This window comes from Ammodytes marinus (assembly GCF_949987685.1).
Source record: "Ammodytes marinus genome assembly, chromosome: 21".
Classification (NCBI taxonomy): domain Eukaryota; kingdom Metazoa; phylum Chordata; class Actinopteri; order Uranoscopiformes; family Ammodytidae; genus Ammodytes; species Ammodytes marinus.
Genome location: NC_137225.1, coordinates 13,474,596 through 13,494,901, shown reverse-complemented (window position 1 = coordinate 13,494,901; position 20,306 = coordinate 13,474,596). Strand labels below are relative to the sequence as shown.

Genomic DNA, 20,306 nt, shown 5'->3' with positions numbered 1-20,306 from the left:
TCTGACACTCACACCTTTAGGGAAGTAATGGCTGTGTCACTTTTTGTGAGAAAAGAAAGTTAGAAAGAAAAGGGGGAATGAATCGCCAGCTACTCCACTTACTTCACTTTCCATGGTGAGATTGGAAACATGGAGAGGAAAGGAGAACAATTTGAAGGTGTCTTCCCTGATAACCTTGAAGTGGCAGGCAGGAGGTGCACCATGCTGTAGGGCTATTTGTTGTATTTAAGGATACATTCCCAAATATAGAAAGAGAGAGAGAGACATTTTTGACCAGACTCTAACTGTGGACACTGACCAAAAAGCTGGATGAACAGTCATGCTTTGATGCATCTAGCTGTTTCCTATGCCAATGAATGCTGTCTATTTCTATGTCTATTCCATTCTTTCCCCCATGTTTGATCATGCTGGTAGAAGTCACTCTATGCGTTATTGCTTGTTTATTCCACTTACTATCTCGATGCCTTTTTTTCTGCTTACCTTTCCATTTTCGTTGCGCCGGCACATCCGCGTGCCGAAATGAATTCTGCGGTGCTTATGCTTATTGTTCAAACACGCTCAAGCGCAGGCGCGCGCGCACACACACACACACACACACACACACACACACACACACACACACACACACACACACACACACACACACAATATCTCTCCTATCTCACACACTTCTCCACTTTTCCTGGTGCGTGTTCGTGTGTGTGGACGCAGTCGCGTCCTGGAGAAGTTTTCAATGCGTGCGTCAAAAGTACGTGAGGATTGTGGCGCATTGGACGGCAGTGGTGTTGAATGTACGGGAAGAAGGAGGGAGATCGCACATTAACTGGGAGACTCTCCACTTGATAGAAGCCGATGAAGGAGGATGCGCTTTGAACAACAATGACAGCCTTTTTTCCTTTTTGAGAAAACAAAATCGCGACAAATGAAAACCAAACAAAAATTCTCTTGATTTCTTTATTTTCTTCTTCTTTTCTTGAGGGGGAGGGCTGCCCGGTGCCCGGTGTTTTCCAGGGGATTTTACGCACCCAAAGAGAGTAAAGAAAACGCCGCAGAGATGAGTGCTGCGTGGCTGTACATGCTACTGAAGGACCCCCTCTCCTGATAAAAGGACCAAAGAGGACAAAACAAGGCTGTCTGTGATATTTTCCAAAATAAGATTGCAAAGGTGGAGCGATTGGGGAAGGGCTGATGACGGGACTATTAATCCTTTCAGTGCATCAAAAGCACCAAAGGCTATTGGAAACGCTTGGATGGAAATCGGCCGAGTGTTTAGAACTATTTTTGGTTTTGTATGAAACTGGTGATTAGTTGCTGTGACACGTCTGCAGGGATTTCTTTTTCTTTTTGTCACTCTTTCTCTATCTTACTACAGTTTTATTAAGGAGTCAATTAGCCGGAAGGTTGCATGGTGTGAGCGGTTAGTGCGCTGCGAAAACTCTCATCCCAATATCTATTTTTCCCTTTTCAAGTATTCCTAAATCTAAATGGAATTAGTTGAGTCTGAAGCCGTTTGTGAAAGGAACAGACATGGTACATGGGCACAGCTTCTATCACGGTAAGACATCCGTATTCATGAGCTGAAACACACTTGGTCAAACGCTCTTATTGCTTACTTATACGAAAAAGAAGTGAAGTGATCCTTTAATCGGCAGGGAAAATACTGCAAATATGAGAGCAACAGGAACATAATGGTCGTTATTTGAGATCAAACGAGGTGACACACACAGTCATACTGCATCCTACAACCTGTTAACTCAGTGTTGAAGGTCACACAATGAGTTCTTGTAGTTGTTTTGTTCAAATGGTGTTTCTATTTTATTATTTTGGGAGGAAATGTTCATGAAGAAAACAAACTGTAGTTTGCAACACTCGTGTTATAACTGTGTATGGTCATTTTGTAGTTATTTACAATACAATTAGTCTTCACAGAGTTTGGCTTAGGCTTATGGATAACTGCTTTAAATACCATTGAGCGCACACAAAGTTACTGTATCGGCCTAGATGTTATGTTCTTCTGAGCCATTTGCATATTTAAGGTTTTGATTTTCTTTTTCATCATAACTGATTACATGCCAATCATTGCCTATTATTATGAATAGTTTGGGTATTGTGAGCTGTTTCAGGATGATTGTAGGGTTTCGGTCAGCACAGGTTCATCATTAACATAAGGCTGGAGTACAGTTGACTACAGACAATCCTACACCTGAAATGTGTAACCATACATCAGCTGAAATCAAACTTTGAACACAATAGAGACAATAACAGAAAAATAGTGTGCGTGTGTCACAAATCTTCCATGACAAATGTACCTGTCTCCCCATTTCCTACAGTTGTTGCAAGTCTTCTCATACTTGGGTTGTCTGGGGCAACAAGGAAGGATTCAGGTAATCTCCAGCAGCACATCTCTCTCCCTTGACCATCTTTGCTCCCTTACCGTCCGCCTCCTTTCAAAGCTTTCCATATCTCACTTTTCTTTTCTTTTTTTTTCTATCCCAGAGAAAAACAATTCTGGAGTGAAGCCTGCGGGTCAATGCGGAACGTGGGTGAAGGAACCAGACGGAGGCATCTTCACGTCTCCCAATTACCCAAACAAATACCCCCCAACCACAGAGTGTGTTTACATCCTTGAAGGTAAATACTCTCTTTAAGCACAGGCCAAGTGAAAATCGAAGACGATCTAGCAATGTATTACCCATGCATTTGGTTTATTAGACTGTGAGGGGTGCTCCTTAAGAGGCTGGTATTTATCACATTAGGAGGTGATACTTGAATGCACATCACCAATATGAAATCCAAAAGCTGCTTCAAGCTGGACACCATCACAGATCATGTGTTTCAGAGAGGACTTGACTAACAGTCAGACTCAGACGTTGTGCATTGGACATGGGGGCGTGCAGGGATTGAAACGGCTTGAACGTTCATCAATGAAAGCAAAGCACGGCTAATATTTTGCTCCCTGCCTTGTGCAAGGTGGTAATTACTTCCAATGTTTTTTTTTCTTTCCAGCACCCCCGAGGCAGTGCATTGATCTACACTTTGAGGAGAACTATTCAATCGAGTCGTCTTGGGAATGTAAATTTGACAACATTCAGGTTCGGGATGGACCGTTTGGCTTCTCCCCGATACTGGGACGGTACTGCGGTCAGCACAGCCCGCCTGATATCAGGAGTAGTGGCCGATACCTGTGGATAAAATTTGAAACGGACGGGGAACTGGAAGCGGTGGGATTTTCAGCAACTTACAACTTCACTCCAGGTACATGTCTTGTTCTTGTACAGTATAGTCGCTTTGCCAATTCATTCTTTTTCTGCCTTCATAAGCATATCCAATGCTCGAATGCTCTAACAGCAATGGAGGTTCCAATTGAATAACAAACCTCACCCAAGGAACTCGCCCTTGTGGGAACAGCTTTGCAGTTTTTTTATTGATTGTCTGTCTGCACAAACTCAGTATTACCATTGGCAATATACTGTCATTGGCTGGGACACTCTTGTGATTGGCTTGGCTGTTATTTCTCTGTCCCTCCGTGGCTGGACTGATGTGTAAGCAGTGTCGGATTTTAAATGCAGTTGGGCAGCACCAATAGACTTATAGGGCGGGAAGAGTACAAGATACAGAGTACAGAAAACCAATCAGTATTGTCAAACACATACTGTACGTGGCATTTATAGTTGTGTGTAAAACCTCTGCTTTCTTAATTTGTCTCAGCCCTGGTTGAGATGCCATTAGTGAAGCAGCATCAAGATTGATGAGAGGGAATTAGGGCATAACCGTGATTTAATATTCCTTCACCTACACTTGACTTGGTTTAATAACACTGTCAACTTTTTTTTTTTTTACTGTGTTTGAGACTTGACAGGCACAGTGCCAGGAAACAGGAACGGTATGGCAATTTGTCTCTGCATCCACTGCACCTTCAGGGGTACTTTACGATTGGATATGTGAGTGTGTCATTGTTTATATGATGAGCCATTATGCAGTACATCGACCTCGCATACGAAAAACATGCTACAAGCCACTGGAAGCAACGCAATCGAAGTGAAGAGGGACTATAGATTTATCCCTAATGGCTGTGTGTGCGTGTTTCTTTTAACGAGAAAGGCAGTACGGTGCTCTCCACGGAGAATACTGTGGATTGTTGAGGAGAAGTACTGCTGCTTTTCTGACACGTGTAAGAACAAGTGCAATTGCTTACGTAGAATCACACAGTATTCAGTGTAATCCTGTCAGGTAATTTTTTTGCAATTCAGAAAGGAGTTGGAAAGTAAAAAAAACACCAAGTGCAAGAAACCTAAAAGATAAATCAACTCAACATTGCGTCAGGCATACTTGTGTTATTTGTTAAAGATTCCTCTTGGAATGTCTTGTACATTGATCTTTCATTTAAGGTTATTTAGAATTTAGAAGTGCTAATGTGATATTGCAAATGTGGTATTTTGTGCAAAAGCATCAGCAAGGCTGTCTGAGTAGCTAAACATTTACCAGAAGAAATATCATTGGATGGATGGCATGTTAGCTTATGTTAATGGCACGCTGCTGTTAATATATATATATATATGTACAGTGTATATAAATATATTATGTATATATATATACTGTATATATGTAACGGAATAGTTCGGGGGAAATGTGCTTGTGTGCTATTTCCCAAGAGCTAATGACAGATTAGGTTAGCGTATAGCACAAAGACAGGGAGCAATATTAGGAAACAGCTAGCCTGGCTTTGACACATAGTAACACAATTGTCCTACCTACACCTCTAAAGGTGTGTTTAAGCAGAAGGCGTAGTGAAGTTTCTATTTTCTGCAATTGTATGAATGTGACCACAGGACATGTTGTCCAGTCTGTGTTGTGCCAGGTGTTTGCCAGAAACGTATAGGCACAGACCATGTGTATGGAAGCATGCATGTGTTTATGTGTTCAGCTCAGCCTGTGGTTGATCTCAGAAAAAAATGTAATCTGTTATTTCTCTCAATTTTAACTCCTGTTTCATCTACTCTGTGTATGTAACAGGATTATTATTGTTTTTTTCTCACATTTGCATTACATTCTAAAGGTGAGAACACACCGGGCGCGTTGGGTGTGGTGGCGGCGTTGAAAAATCCTATTTTTGCATAGGGAACCATTGGTTTAGGCGCGAGGATCCGTTGGCCACGGCAAAGCGGCGCTTTGGAAGCGTTAAACTGAGAACACACCGGGTGCGTTGGCGCTTTGGGCCAAAGCGACCAACGCGCCCGATCTGGCGCTTGGTCATTTTGTGTCAAAAAGTGGTTCAACGCGTCGCTTCGCAGCTAGTCTCCCCCCATATATTTATTCCCCTAATCAACCATGGCTGCGATCAGAACCGACCCGACACAACAGCGATGATGTCCGCACAAAAACAACAACAACACGGCCAACAATTGTGCCAAAAGACAAATAAACAGCAACTGAACGGAACAAATAGCCTTAAAACAGATTCACGCCACTCGGAAATGAACACAAACAGCAAGGCAGCACCATACCAAACACATTTACAGCAGCATTGTGTGCAGGGCAGTAGAAAATAAAGGCAACTAGCATACATTACCTGGCTGTGACGGGACCGTGGCTGGCGTAGATATAAACACCGGTGCTTCGCTGTACTCGTTGTGAAAGTTCCCCGGCCCGGACTAAGCCGTTATGTTTGGCTTCATTATATGGAGGTGGTGGCCGCACACAACCGGGTGAGTTAACTAATGCTATCCGACCGGCGCTAACTTGGTTCATCGGCTAATGCACAGCCGCACATATTCACTGAATTAACCAGGAAGCCCATTCTCCTGGTTCACTTTCCCCACGTCTTGTAACCCCGAGCGGCTTCATACAGCACCAGGCAGCCAGCCGTAAATACATTCCCTCCTCGGTGTTTGCCTCTGTGTTGTCCTCCGCCTCCGGTCCTCGTGTCTGTGACGTCAGGTCAAGCTCACCGCTGATTGGCCAACGCGGCTAAACGTCACGCAACGGAGCGTTGAAAGTTAAATTTTTTCATCTTTTTTCATGGCACGTTGACGCTTTGCTGGCGCGTTTACGCTTTGGTAACGCTTCCAAAGCGCTGCTTTGCCGTGGCCAACGGATCCTCGCGCCTAAACCAATGGTTCCCTATGCAAAAATAGGATTTTTCAACGCCGCCACCACACCCAACGCGCCCGGTGTGTTCTCACCTTTACCAAAGCGTCAACGCGCCAGCAAAGCGTCAATGTGCCATGAAAAAAGATGAAAAAATTGAACTTTCAACGCTCCGTTGCGTGACGTTTAGCCGCGTTGGCCAATCAGCGGTGAGCTTGACCCGACGTCACTGGCAGAGAGACGGAGGACAGAATATCACCGCTGTGTGTGCGAGACCGTGTCTCTATAAACACCGTGGAGGAAATGTGGCTGGCTGGTGATATGAAGCCGCTCGGGTGGGGAAAGTGAGCCAGGAGAATGGGCTTCCTGGTTAATTCAGTGAATATGTGTGGCTGTGCTTAAGCCGATGAACCAAGTTAGCACCGGTTAGCTAACTCACCCGGCTGTGTGCGGCCACCACCTCCATATAATGAACCCAAACATAACGGCTAAGTCCGGGGAACTTTCACAACGAGTACAGCGAAGCACCGGTGTTTATGCCTGCCCTATAGGCTATCTACGCCAGCCACGGTCCCGTCACAGCCAGGTAATGTAGGCTACTTGCCTTTATTTTCTACTGCCCTGTGCACAATGCTGCTGTAAATGTGTTTGGTATGGTGCTGCCTTGCTGTTTGTATTCATTTCCGAGTGGCGTGAATCTGCAATGCTGTTTTAATTTAATTTGTTCCGTTCACTTGCTGTTTATTTGTTTTTTGGCACAATTGTTGGCCGTGTAGTTGTTGTTTTTGTGTGGACATGAACGCTGTTGTGTCGGGTCGGATCTGATCGCAGCCATGGTTGATTAGGGGAATAAATATATCGGGGGAGACTAGCTGCGTAGCTCCGTTCCTCGGACTCCCACAAAAGATAGAGCGCAGCGATGGGGATTATCTCAGCCATGGTTGATCAGCAATAGAAAAAGCGGGGGAAAATAAGTTTCGGGCGAGCCATGGACATATAAAGAAAGGGGCGGGCTCATCTAGCTACGTAGGCGCCATGGCGCGTTGGACCATTTTTCGACACAAAATGACCAAGCGCCAGATCGGGCGAGTTGGTCGCTTTGGCCACCGCGCCCAACGCGCCCGGTGTGTTCTCAGCTTAATGTGGTGAGGGATAATTTGCAAAGTAGTCTTGCCTAATTGATGTGAAAAAAATCACATTACAGTATAACTTTAACTAAAAACACCCAAAAAGCTTTAAAAAAAATACATCAATGCTGAAAGGATAATTTGTTGTTTCCAGTCCTGCAAGTCCTGTCCACATTTTCTGTATTGTTTCGTCTGCCGTCCTCTCTTGGGAAGCTTGTTGAAAAATGTGCTGAGAGGAAAGGAAAAAAGGCCCTGGCTCTCGACTTGATAGGAAATATCTTTGGCATATGATTTACATAATTAAAGAAGATAAAAGTCCTGCATTCACTGGTCTTGGTACACTTGAAACATGTGAATACTTTAGTGTCTCCCATCTGCAGCTGCTCTTCTAACCATGATAATTCACACAGCATCTTCTCTGATGAATGGGAGAGAGAGAGTGTGTGTGTGAGAGAGAGAGAGAGAGAAGAGGCAACAAAGGTGGCATGAATCAGCTCCCCTTACTCACATTTTAGGAGCCCCAATGATAAAAACTATTACATGTCTCCTTCACATTCTGCCACTGTCCTTTCAGGGCCTTGTGCTCTTGATCACTAATGTGGTTAGTACAGCAGCCAGTGAATGAGGGAGCAGTAGACCTACCTGGAATCTCACAATATCCGCTGTGACATTATACACATAGGTACTTAAGAAAAGCACTTAAAGTCTGCAGATGCTATGAAGTCAATGTATATGTGGCATCGGAGGAAGTAAGAGATGGGGGTGTAACAGACACTAGAGACTCCGAATAGTGACTAAATGAACTTGACTGCTCCAGTAATGGGATGCGCAATTTATTTGTCAAACTAATTACACCCAGATGCCTCATACTTGGACACATCTTGCCGTCAGATGACTTTTCCTTTTCACTTCTGCAGAATACATAGCAGCATTTTTAAAAGGGGGTTTGACAGCTGCGGGTTAAGTTTACAGTAATGTGTTTTTGAGAATCATACCCACAACTATTTCCCTTTTTAATTAATTCAGCTACGAGGAGACACTTTCAACAATGAGGCTCTCTCGGTGTATTAGACGAAAGCTTAGGCCCATGGAGTCCATCTGGCGCGTTGCATGGATGACTCACTGTAGATACCTGACTGACTGAATGAGTGAATTTCTTTCACTGAAGTCAGGAAATACCTCTGCCCACCAAACACATGTAAGATGAATAGTCACACATCCATTCAGCCATAATTGTAGCTGTACATAAGATAGTAAAAAAACAAACGAGACATAACGACACAAGACACTTGCCTGGTGCATTGCGTCCCTTGACATTGGGAATGCCATTTCTTATCGACATGTCTGCTATAGCCCTGCCTGACCTGCTTATTGGATGTCAATATCCCATACAGATAACATGTTCATATCAGATGTAAATGGGGCCTTGCTGTTTTTTTGTTTCCTGTATTTGTGCTTAGCTATTCTAAGCAAAATGCCTGTTAAAAGTAACTTCATATTTATCTTATCACCTAGTTTATGGCAAGAAAATGCATTTGCGTATTTCAAAAATGTCAAACTATTGTGTGCAGCGAGACCCTCTAAAATATGGCAAGATGCAGGTGACTTAAAGTGAATATATTATCCCAATGCCACTGTGAGACAGTGTGCAGAGCTTACTGTAATGTATCACAGTAGTCATAACGCTTCACTGCTCCACAAAAGGCAGATCGGTCAGTTAAGCCAACCAAGCCCGAGGGGCCCAGTTAAGCAAAGCTGTGTTTGAATTTGCAAAAATTATTCCTGGGATGATTTTTTATTTTATTATTGTTGTTATATCCCATCTGTCCTACTCATTATTCGGGCCCAGAATATATTCATGGGGAACAATAATTCTGTGTTGATATATTGGCAACATGTGAAATGCATATGGACGAACGAAGCATTATTCGTCACATTTAGCCGCCTGTTATCAAAGCCAGCACAGTGCCAAGCTTTGCCCTAGACATAGCACATGTGAAGGTAACTCTTCTAGATTTGCATCATCTCTGTAGGACAGATGTGTCAGCTCCAAACAGCCTTATGAGACCAAAACATAATATAAAAATTGCAGCTAGAATAGTTGAATATAGCTTGTGCACGATGAACCATTGTGTGTATATGTTGTTTTGTGTGTGTGTGTGTGTGTGTGTGTGTGTGTGTGTGTGTGTGTGTGTGTGTGTGTGTGTGTGGGCATGTGTGTGTGTGTGCAAGGCTGATATCGGGTATTTGAACAGCATTCTGCTCTTCAGGTCTTCCTAGGGCGCCATGACCTTAAGACCCTGTGGACTGCTAGATTAAGTGGTGTTTCAGCACCTTAAGCCCAAGCCAGGACAAATACAAGCTGGAAGTCCTCCCCCTCTAGCTCCCTGCACCCTGATCACTGCCTGTTTACGGAGGCAAGACCTGGTGGTGCAGTGGATGATGCTTTACAGAGACTCGGGCAGTATTTGTGCATTTCCTTGATATAAGGACTATGGAAGTACTGTTCCTTAATTGATAATGCAGTGGGGACGTGAACAAAATAGATATACAGCACACATGTGGCCCATTAAGCATTCAGCTGCTTCATAGACGTGTAAATCTCTTTTGTGGGCCTCTGAATACAGTTAAACGGAAAATATGAAGACTGCTGTTTGACTTCATAAAAAATGACTGCATTGGATTTGAGTTTCTTAATGTATATTTTTGAATGCATTTTGTTAAAAAAATAATCAGTGGTTAAGTGTGGACTGCATGTGTAACATGGCAAAAACTATTTCTGTAGTAACTTAAATGCAGAAACAATGCAGATGTGTCCCAAACCAAAGCTAATATTTGCCATAGTTGAACAAAACCCACAATTATTCTTGTGGAAATAAATTGTCAAATGAAAACTAGTCAGCAAGCCACTCATCACCTTCAGTGGCACTGCTACTGTATGTTTTCCACTATTAATAAGAATTCAGGCCATGATTAATGAATCCATAATCAAAATGACACTGATTGATGTAAACGCCTTATGGCCCAACCAAGCTCTTACTGGACTCATCATTTTTTGGAATGAAATGAGTCAAATTGCATTTAAGATTATGGCTGTAACAGGATATATGGGCCTATCATAAAGGAGACAGGGCCATGAGATTGAACCTAGATGGGCTCAAACTGGAAAATTGAAAATTGAACCGTAGAGATCGACTTTTTTTTTAGCTCTTGGAAGAAACTGATTTTGCAGCAGCACTATTGCATGGAGCTGGACAGAAAGTTTAGCGACGTCCCAGTTTCAAGTCATTTGCCAGTGGCAACACCTGGAATTTGAGTGGCTTTTTGTTCAGTTGCATCCACTTAACGTTCAAAATGAAGTTTCCAAAGACACTGAGGTTCACCAAATTGGCAGGAGGAATATTACAATTCAGGATAGGTATCGTTAACTGTAATTTAAGACGGAATTGAACCTACTCTCTAAGTATTATGATAGTACTTTCTTACTTTCTTACTTTATTTTTCAATACTGATGGTAAATATGATGTATACATCAGTTCACAATTGTGCTCCTTTCATGTAGGTCTGGTAAATCTGAGCAGTTCTCTTCTAGTAACCCTAATGTTTTCTTACTAGTGATTACAACACGGTACCAAATGGTTGGTCATTGATTCTTGCTTCTTGAAAAAGCATGGAAACTACCAACCAAAATCTTAAATATGCTTTCTCATTGTGAAAACGTAGCTTGTGAGATGTGCTCTGTTTTTTTTCCATTGTGATTCCTCTCCACCTAAATCCAATAGAAACACTGTCAAATCATTGTCCCACACGGGTACGGCACCTAAGGCACGACATGGGAGTAAAATGTAATTTTCCATGGCCCAGCACTGGTTGGTATTATTCACAAAGGAGTACAGAGGAAAGATAGATGATATTCATAAAGTAGAGAGTATAAAAAGGAGAGAAGTTTCTTGTGGAACATTCTTTCTGGAGTTCTACCAAGATCTCAGTGGAGAGTGTGTTTGCTTGAATGAGCTACTTGCATATTACCACTCCTACTACATCACCCCAAAATAAAAGTCACATTCTATCAGAGTTTACTCCATGATTTTTCAGTGCAGCCGATTGTTTCTCTGATTGTTATGGGTCTGTCTTTTCTCTGCTGGGAAAATGTGTAGGTGCACATTACTCACAGCATAGGTATGCGTCTTGTGTGTAAGGCAATTCCCGAAAAGTATCGTATCAAGCTGAAGGGTAATCATAAGGAGAACACAAGCGGGGATTCTTGTTTGTGTTGTTTTTTAGATGACTCGTTTTGATGCAGAAAAAGTAGACATTGTTCTAGAGACAAAAGAACACACCCAGGTTTTCTGAATACTGGTTACCCAGTTCAATCTCATTTCCAAAAGATAGATGCTCTATTCTACCTGGCAAGGAAGAATGGCAGTCGCTGCTGCGTTTGAGCTCGGCTGAAGATACCCTTCCCTCCACACTGCCTCTATTCTAGCCAAAGGAGATGGATGGAGCGCGTTAGAATTGCAGGCACACCTCTTGCAGCTGTGGAAGAGGTCGGTCGCACCCTCGCTCTCCTCACCCTCACTCATCTCTCTGTCTGGCTAACACTGCCTCTTTTCTCCTCTCTGCGCCTCTCTCCCTGACATGCTTGGCTCTTGCGCTCTGCGAGTCATGCACCAAATGCATGTGGAAGGAGACCTCCTGTTCACTCACCTTGACATACTTGTTTTACATGCTCTCTGTGATGCTGAAGCTGTGCAACCCCCAATGTCCACGTCCGCATTAAGGATTCCAGTTTATTACAACCTGGTGCTTATTGTTGGCCATTAGTTCTATATGCAATAAAATAGTACGTAACTGTGATCTTCCTGTTGTTAAAATCCATCACAGTTTACAGACCGACTTGCTGTATTTCTATAAGCATTAAGCATACAATATTCCGGTGGAATGAGAGATGTATTAATGACTTGCTCACTGATTTTTTTTGGATAAAGTGGTTTCGGTACAGTAATTTGGCTAAAATGTGTACATGTATCCTGCCTTGTCTGACTTTGTGGTAGCCAAAGTCACTATGACCCCCAATCTCAGCAATAACTTAGTGAGTACAGTACCAACATAACCAAAATAAATGACCTCCGTTGTAAGAAACTGGCATTGTCCTTTCAGCACAAAGCCACTCACTGGCATGCAAGATGTCAAGATATCATTGCAAATCATCATTCATTTCAATGGAATTGCTTTAATTAACTTAAACAAAAAAAAACAAGAATAATGTTGCACAAATATTCAAGAGTTCCTCATTAACCCTATGTTTTATTCCTGGTTTGTTGACAGTAAAGAGACATGGATCAATGGTACAAATAAGTCGCATCTCTTAAAAGGGTGAAATTAATTAACTAGCTTGATAACTGTCAAGCCTGTAACAACTGACAACGAGACACAAGCTAGCTAGCTCAGAGGGCAATTGTGATTGGCTGAGTTCCGAATTGCCTAAAATCTGAGCAAATTCAGCTAATGTAGCCATTCAGCTACATTACAGTGGTTTACCAACTAGACCTGTGAGTTGTCAGTACATCCCAGAGTTTCTAAAACAACACACTTCACAAAGCCTTGTAGACTCATTTGGCTGTGTGGTTCCTTCTGTTCCACATCATGTCCCACTTCTACTCCCCTTGACTCCTCTCCTATCCCTCCTGTGACATCACACATCGCTCCTTGCTGCTCACGGGAGAAAGAAGTCCCGGCACAAAATGTTCGCCTTCTTATCAGACAACAAGCCTTCACTCTATCGCCCCGTGGAACTAAACTCACTATCCACCACCATGGCTGATATTTATGTCCTTTGGCTGTTTCAGACGCTCCCAGCCAATTACCCTGCAGATCAATCAGCTGCTCTTCCTGCCTCCTGCTTCCAGGTTTGTTAGCCAGGCCTGCTGTTGGGCTACAGATGCTGTGGGGGTCAGATGTTCTAGCTTGAAGTCTGCAGCAATGTAAACCATGCTGGGTGCGGGGGTTTACTATGTGTCCTCATTTGGGAATTGGAAACAAAAGGGGTTGTGTGTGTATCTACTGTATACCCACATCATATGTTTGATTATCCATATCTACATGGAGTATGCAGCTGGAACATTTGTATGTGTTTAGCCACACCATGCATCTCTCCAATCCATAACAGGATCTTGGCTGCTCTCCCATTCAAATCCCTGTGTCCTTCTGGTGCTACATTATGTACAATAGAGCGGCCTATTGTGTGTTCACATAGTGTTTGCTACATTGTACACGTGAAGCATACGGTCTTCGCTCTCAGTACTGCAATTGAAAGTAGCTGTGTTGTTGTAGGTGCATTCTTTTCTTTTGTGTTCTCCGCCTCCCTTCCTCCGTAGGTAACAGCGTGCTGAGGGCTCTTTGTTTCATTAGCATATCACTATGTTGGATCCTTGGCTGTCATGCTGAGTCCCTCTCCATTATGGTGTATTAGGCAGCAATGAGATTGAGCTGTGTTTTATCTCTGCACACACATAGGCGTTCTTTCAACCTATTGAAAATGTCTTGAATAATTATTCCAGTAAGAGTTGATTGAAAAGGTTGTTTTCACTTTTTGAAAGGTGAATGAAAAAAAAATGTGTTCACGATTTGTGGACTCGATTTCAAAGAACATCACAGAGCAGATTGCGTTCCATGCTTGAGGAGTCTCCACTCCTCACCAGTGGGATAATTCCTGAGGGAGTTCCTGTATTAACACGCAGGGATAAAAAGCCTAAAAACTGCCTCAAAAAGGAGTATGAATGATGAATGTTCCGGTTCTATCTACATGCAGCTCCCCCCATCTTCTTGCTTCCCTTTTTTTGGCAGTGGATTGGACTCCGCATTTCCAGCTTATCATCTAAGAGCAAATGTCTGATTCCAAAGGGACGTAAATCACATTTGGCATCAGGGCTAATCTAATAGGGAATGGCAAACCTTTGTTTTGCCGCTGGGGGAACGATGTCAACAAGGAAGGAGGGCAGCCAATGATTGGATTATGAAATGTGGAATTTGAGAAATCCTCACTACATTTCAGAATGATAAAACAGTAACGTATTCAAGCAGGCGCCCACAACATGCAATGTTTTCTCATAAGAAATTAAAATAAAATATGTTGATGGTACATTTCAGTTCATTTCATGAAATGCAAGTGCAGCTTGGTACATATCCTGGCTGTCTCGCTCTGCGAAGGGTTAATGCATATCATTATCTTTTGATAGACTTATAGAAAACCCATGATAAGTAGTTTATGGTTTACAGCTGACTATAATTCTCCAGATCCTCTCCAGTCCATCATCATTTATTTATTGTAGGGTTCCCCAGGTTCAGCCATGGGAAGAAATATTCAATGTAAAAGAAATGGAAAGAAATTTGTATACATAGCAGAACCGAGTAGTCTGCGTCGGTTGGTTGAAGTGATGCCTGATTTCGCTGCTCATTCATAACCATAATGGTTGAATTTCCAGGCAGGCATAGGCTAAATCTTCCACAAAAAAGACCTGTTTGGTTCTCATGCCTCCCTGCTTTTGTCTGTGTGAAGGATTGCTATTGCACAAAAAAGGATGCCTTATGTGAGCTTGCAGGCTGCTGAACAGTTCCAACAGAAAATGTACCAGGTTCAATTTAAATCTTTACCGGTTGTCCTTAATGTACGTGCACTTGTGCAGCATTTGTTTTTTTCCTTGAGGCATGATGGAGCAGCTGTCCCAATGTCCTATGCGGTTCTTACATACCACTTCAGACTGTTTGCTGAAGGTGTCAAGAATTTGCTTGGCTTGGGAACTTTGAGTCACACGAGCTAAAAGAACTGTGAGCGCGTTCTTAGCGAGGTCGAGGTGTCAGTTTCCATCCGCTTTTCTCGCACGCGTCGTCTTCTTTCACCCTTGTCAGAGATCCTATTGCTCATCCATCAGTGATTATTGAGGTGCGAGAGAGCCTTTATTTTAAATTTCGTCCTCAAACCAACCACTGCACACCAATGGGGTCCTGCAAGTCAATTAAGAACATCCTCTTCCTCTGGATGACTGGGAGTCCTTCTGGCAGATTGCCGAGAGCAAGGACCCGGAAAAGTCTGGAAGTCGATCATGTGTGTGTTCATCTCTGTTTTGCTCTCTAACAAACACTAACAGCCTGCTGAACAGCATGGCCCTCGCTGGCATTTCATTTTCCATTTGGCAAGCTCGATTAATCACGGCACTCCTATACAACGAGACGCACGCGGCCACCCACCACTGCTGGCTCTCATTATTCCCCACGCGCAGGGACAATGTACAGCTAGGGGGAGAATACCATGGCAGAGGAAGAGCAAGAGGAACATCGCCGTCTAGCTACACTGTACTGTGTGTATACAGGGCAAAGAGACAAAGAAAGCAAAAGAGAGCAGAATCCAGCGATATACAGAGACAGATTTGGAATGCTGTGAATAGGTTATGGCGACGCTGCGAGGAAGACTGATAAAGCATTGGTGCTGCTCCATGTCCCCTCAAGGCTCTGCTCCTATCTGAATATGCATTGAGCTGACACTGGCTTTTCTTGCCACTGTCTATGAAAGGATGCCAACTGGCTTTTTACCTTGTGGCCCCTAATAAGCCTCTGTGCCTAACATGCATACAAACGACTCTTCATAATACACAGACACGCGTAATGATATCAGCACTTCCTGATTAACAGCGTTGGAACAGCTAAAAGTTCCCCAACGGGTTTTCGCCTTATGAATGTTTAAAATCAGCGTGCATGAAAAAAAAGCATTACCTAATAACAGTGTTTTCTGTGACAATTGTTTGGCTTTAGACTTACTGGATTGAAATAGAGACTATCAGACTCTTCTTGCGTGAGTGCACAACAACATGATTGTTCAGTCATTCCATATAATGAAATATCTGATCTGCTGCAGGTGTGGGGGTTGAAATTGTTTATGGGAAATCCTTCAGTTTGTCAATAAAGTGGATTATTCGTCCATAGAGCACATGTATATAATATTCACTCGGTTATGATCCCGGATAGTTAAGTTTACAGTTGAGCAACATTACATTTTTTTTTAAATATTGTACAGGACAGAAGCATTATATGTTTACTAAACTAAGCCTCAATCAAACTGACTGTACAATATCCTGCAATGATTCACCATCGCTGAGTGAGTTCATCGATCAAATTTTTTTTTCTTTTTAACCAAAATGTTATGCATGCTCACTGTGCACATGTACTGTATGGAGTTGTGGACATGCAAAAGCAGGAGGTAGCTCTTATTTCTGTATCCCTATGTGCAGAGAGGACACTTCTCATGCAAAGTTTGAGTCGAGCTGGATTTTAGCGGAAGGTTTTAGAGGAAAACTAAGACTATCTGTATGCAACTCCTAATCCTTGCGCACAAACATAGACGCACACTCTGGACCTCCACTCGAGAAGTTACATCTCAACTCCTCCGATCCGAAAAGCCTTTTAATTTTGACCAGCTTGTTTGTATAAGGGACTTGGGCTCATGGTTTTTGTACTCGATATAAAAAAAATAACATGGCTCCTTTGTAAGGAAGAGAGCACAGTGAAAAGTAACCATGTGGATTACAGTATGTGCAGGAGAGCCTTGCACACATTTTGTCCGTTTCCCTCAGAAATACTTATTCATAACCACCCTTGCCATGTACAGCAATCTTAAATATTCAGGCATAATCCTTTTGCGGCTCTTCTGGTAAAATGTAGAATGCAAGTGAGATTGAAATCACCGTCCCTTCCCCAGATAGCTGAGTGCCACAAGGACATCATTTTCTTTTTCTCAAATTAGAAAAGATTAGGTTGAATCTGTGGGGCTCAGTTGAGAATTTGTTTCAGCCCTCTGGGCAACACTTTATTTCCTGGTATTTCAAAAGCCTGTTAACTTTACCTTCTGATTGATATTTCACGGTCTCTCTCTCTCTCTCTCTCTCTCTCTCTCTCTCTCTCTCTCTCTCTCTCTCTCTCTCTCTGCCTAACTGTCTCTTTGTTGTGGGAGGTGAAAATACACTATGCCTGTTGTGGGAATTTATGACAGAGGAAAATACTATGTGCAAAAATGAACTTCAGTTATAATCTCAAAAACCCTTGACTCGCCTTTGACATGCAACAGAGTATTGTATTGTTGTTTCTGTCGCGAACCGCATGCAAAAGGAACATTCCACCACAATTTTGGTGTTTGTAATCACACATCTGCCAACTGATCCCCACTGCCACAGCATGTACCTCTCTACAGCACTGAATAAGGTAAGAGGGAACAGAAAGCGAATCACAGGGTCATACATCAGACAGAGACATAAAGACAAGTGGGAGATGGTGGTGGGATTAGGTTTAAAACCCCCCAAAAAAAAACTCATTTTGTGTTTTTGGCTCATAGGAGAGATTGACTGTGATCGGGACGGAAGGCTGAGTCATTGATTTTATCGCACAACGCTGCCTCGGCTTTGAGGAAACTTAGATTGTTGTAGAAAAAAAGCTGAGTGAAAAATGCTGAAATGGAGTGTGTTGAAGCGGAGGGCTTTGGTGTGGCTTATATATTCATTTGCCGGTAGTGCTGGTTTTGGAGTGAGGTTTTAGCTCCGGGGCAGTGGATCTCTTGACACATTACGTGTGAAACATCATTAACCTTTTTTTGTTACTCCTTTTGGCTGAAACAAAGGCCATTTAAATGAGAAAAAAAAATTGGGCATTTGTTGTTTTCCTGTATACACAGCGAGGAAAGCTTTTCTCCTTACCAAAACCCTGGCTTGTTGATAATGCTGCTGTTTGCAGTAGTTCCTTTTTCCCAAACACTGTGTTTCCAGGAATTGTAGCTCAGTAAAGTTTGTATCATACTGAGTGGGGAAATCCAGTAGGAGCAACAACTGGATTTATTGTATTATTATACTTTTTTAAAGTGCTTTTTAAAGAGTTGAGTTGGATGGAAAAACAGCTTCAGATTCCTGAGTATATAAAGTGGTTTCCTCTAACGCACGTCAGAGGAAATGTATACCCTTTTTCAACTTCTCTATGTTGTGTCCAGCCAACTTCATGCATGGTAGGTTGACATCACCCACCAAAAATACCTATCCCCCTCCTACAAAGAGGCCCCTTAGCTAACCAGTAAAGGTTGCTTTGTCAGTACTAAGGGCATGCACCCTCACTGGCTCTCCCAGCATGTTTACACAATCAGTTGTGCTTGTTGTGAAATGTGCAGCCAAGCCTTACCACTGCCGGAAACTTTTTATTCTTAGGTGATGACAAGAAACGTCCCCAGAGCTTTCCTTATAAAGCTTTATTCAAAGGATAAATCAACAACTTTTCAAACACTGTTGCCTTCTTCAGCATAAAGGGCGGTCACAATGTTGTTATTAGAGGATCCACATACTAAATAGACAATAACATTTTCATAATGTTTAATTAAAATGTAGTCGTATTGTGAATGCACCGGTGTGCAGGCCTGGGTCAGTTTTGAATACTACAGCATTTCCTAGCAGTATTGAGTATCGAGTTTGTGGCCTTGATAAATGTCTCCAGTACTTTTGCTGATTCATCATACAGAGAGAACTATAAATGAACATTTGATATGCCAGCCCTTGAGCTATTGTAGATCAGCACGTCCCAACCATGCCAAACAAAGATAAAAAATATATTTTGTTTGTTTGTTGGTTTTATAAGAGATTTGAGTGTTTTTGTGGCAGAGCTTGTGTTTTGTCAACATGCCTCAAAATCTGTGGTGGGTGTTCTCGGTGCAATCCTGATTGGGAGTGGGTTTTTCATTTCATTAAATGTGAGGGGGATTTCATCAGCCAGAGGCAAACGGTTTTGCCTGGGATTCAGATGTGTGAAGCAGCAGAAGTGTTGGTGTTCTCCTCATATAAACTAAGAGATGGGATTATATGAGACGCATTAGGGACAAAAAAGCGACAAAAGAGTTTACATGGAGAGCATGTGAACCAATGGGTCGCTCTTGCCATTGCTTTTTTGATGCTACTCTTACCCTAACCCTAGCCCTTCTAATGCACGCGCGCAGATGTACACACACACACACACACACACACACACACACACACACACACACACACACACACACCCTCACCCTCTATCATTCACAAACGGCCAATTTGAGAAAATTAAAAATCTTTTAAACCAATGTATTTATCTCAACCGTTTTCCACCGGACATTTTTATGTAACTCAATTGATGCATGACTGTTTCCATTAACTTCTGGTCCCTAAATTGGTATAAATACTCTTTTCAATTTAGATAGTGGAAAGGGTGGTGAATGGGGCGTAGCGTTGGCTTGCATGTTGAGTAGCGACCTCCGCCATAGCCTTCTTGACGAATCATTCATTCTCTTATATGATTAAGCGTTCATATTCAAACACTGCGGCTCTGCCCGCACATTCAAAGAACCAGCTGTCTCCGCTGACGTGGAGATATACATCTCTCAATCTTTTCCGACGAATAAAGCCTGAAATTGCGAATGTAAATCTTTTGTTCCCAACCCGTGCCACTATCTGATTCTTTTCACTCATTTGCAGTCATCTCAATCAATTTGCCTTCCTGTTTCTGTAAGCAGATGCCGGTTATTTATCATCTCCGGCATCCACCTCCTCACTGACTTACTCAGGATTTATGCAGTGTCGTAGCAACCTTGTATTTTTGCCCTCACGAAGCGTTCCTCTGAGTCTCATAGCCTCTAAGTGTGCGAGAGAGAGCGAGGGAGAGATAGCAACACTGTAATGGGGTTTATCAAAGTCAACCTGAATACTCTTAACAGTCTGGGCCGGAACATCAAAGCCTAGTCTCCACTCCACTGCCAACAACTCTGGACATCGGTCAAACACTCATGCAATTGAAAGCCCAAATTGACTAAATTGGGTGACGGAAATGTTTGCATTGTAAGGACAAATACTCCGATGAAGGGCTAAAACTGAAGAACTTGACATTTTTTGGGGAGCTAGCTCAAAGAAGCTCCATACTATCCAAAAGAGCAAGAAAGAAATGAAGCAGCATTCATCGTCATCGGTGTGTTGTGCCATAACGCTGCAAGGTCTACTTCAACATACTGTATGACATGCTATCGATTCAAGGGAAGATGAAAGG

At 42.7% G+C, this 20,306-nt stretch overlaps 1 protein-coding gene across 1 annotated transcript in view; it reads left to right on the top strand.

The window, feature by feature from the left end:
* Positions 1-1,527: 1,527 nt before the first annotated feature.
* Positions 1,528-20,306, top strand: part of neto1l (neuropilin (NRP) and tolloid (TLL)-like 1, like) — a gene marked incomplete at both ends in the record, with an annotated part of 69,152 nt that continues 50,373 nt past the window's right edge. Inside the window, 4 exons of the mRNA XM_080050183.1 lie at positions 1,528-1,555; positions 2,331-2,384; positions 2,497-2,631; positions 3,007-3,255. Coding sequence (XP_079906309.1) covers positions 1,528-1,555; positions 2,331-2,384; positions 2,497-2,631; positions 3,007-3,255 — 466 coding nt within the window. The remainder of the gene's footprint in view (positions 1,556-2,330; positions 2,385-2,496; positions 2,632-3,006; positions 3,256-20,306) is intronic.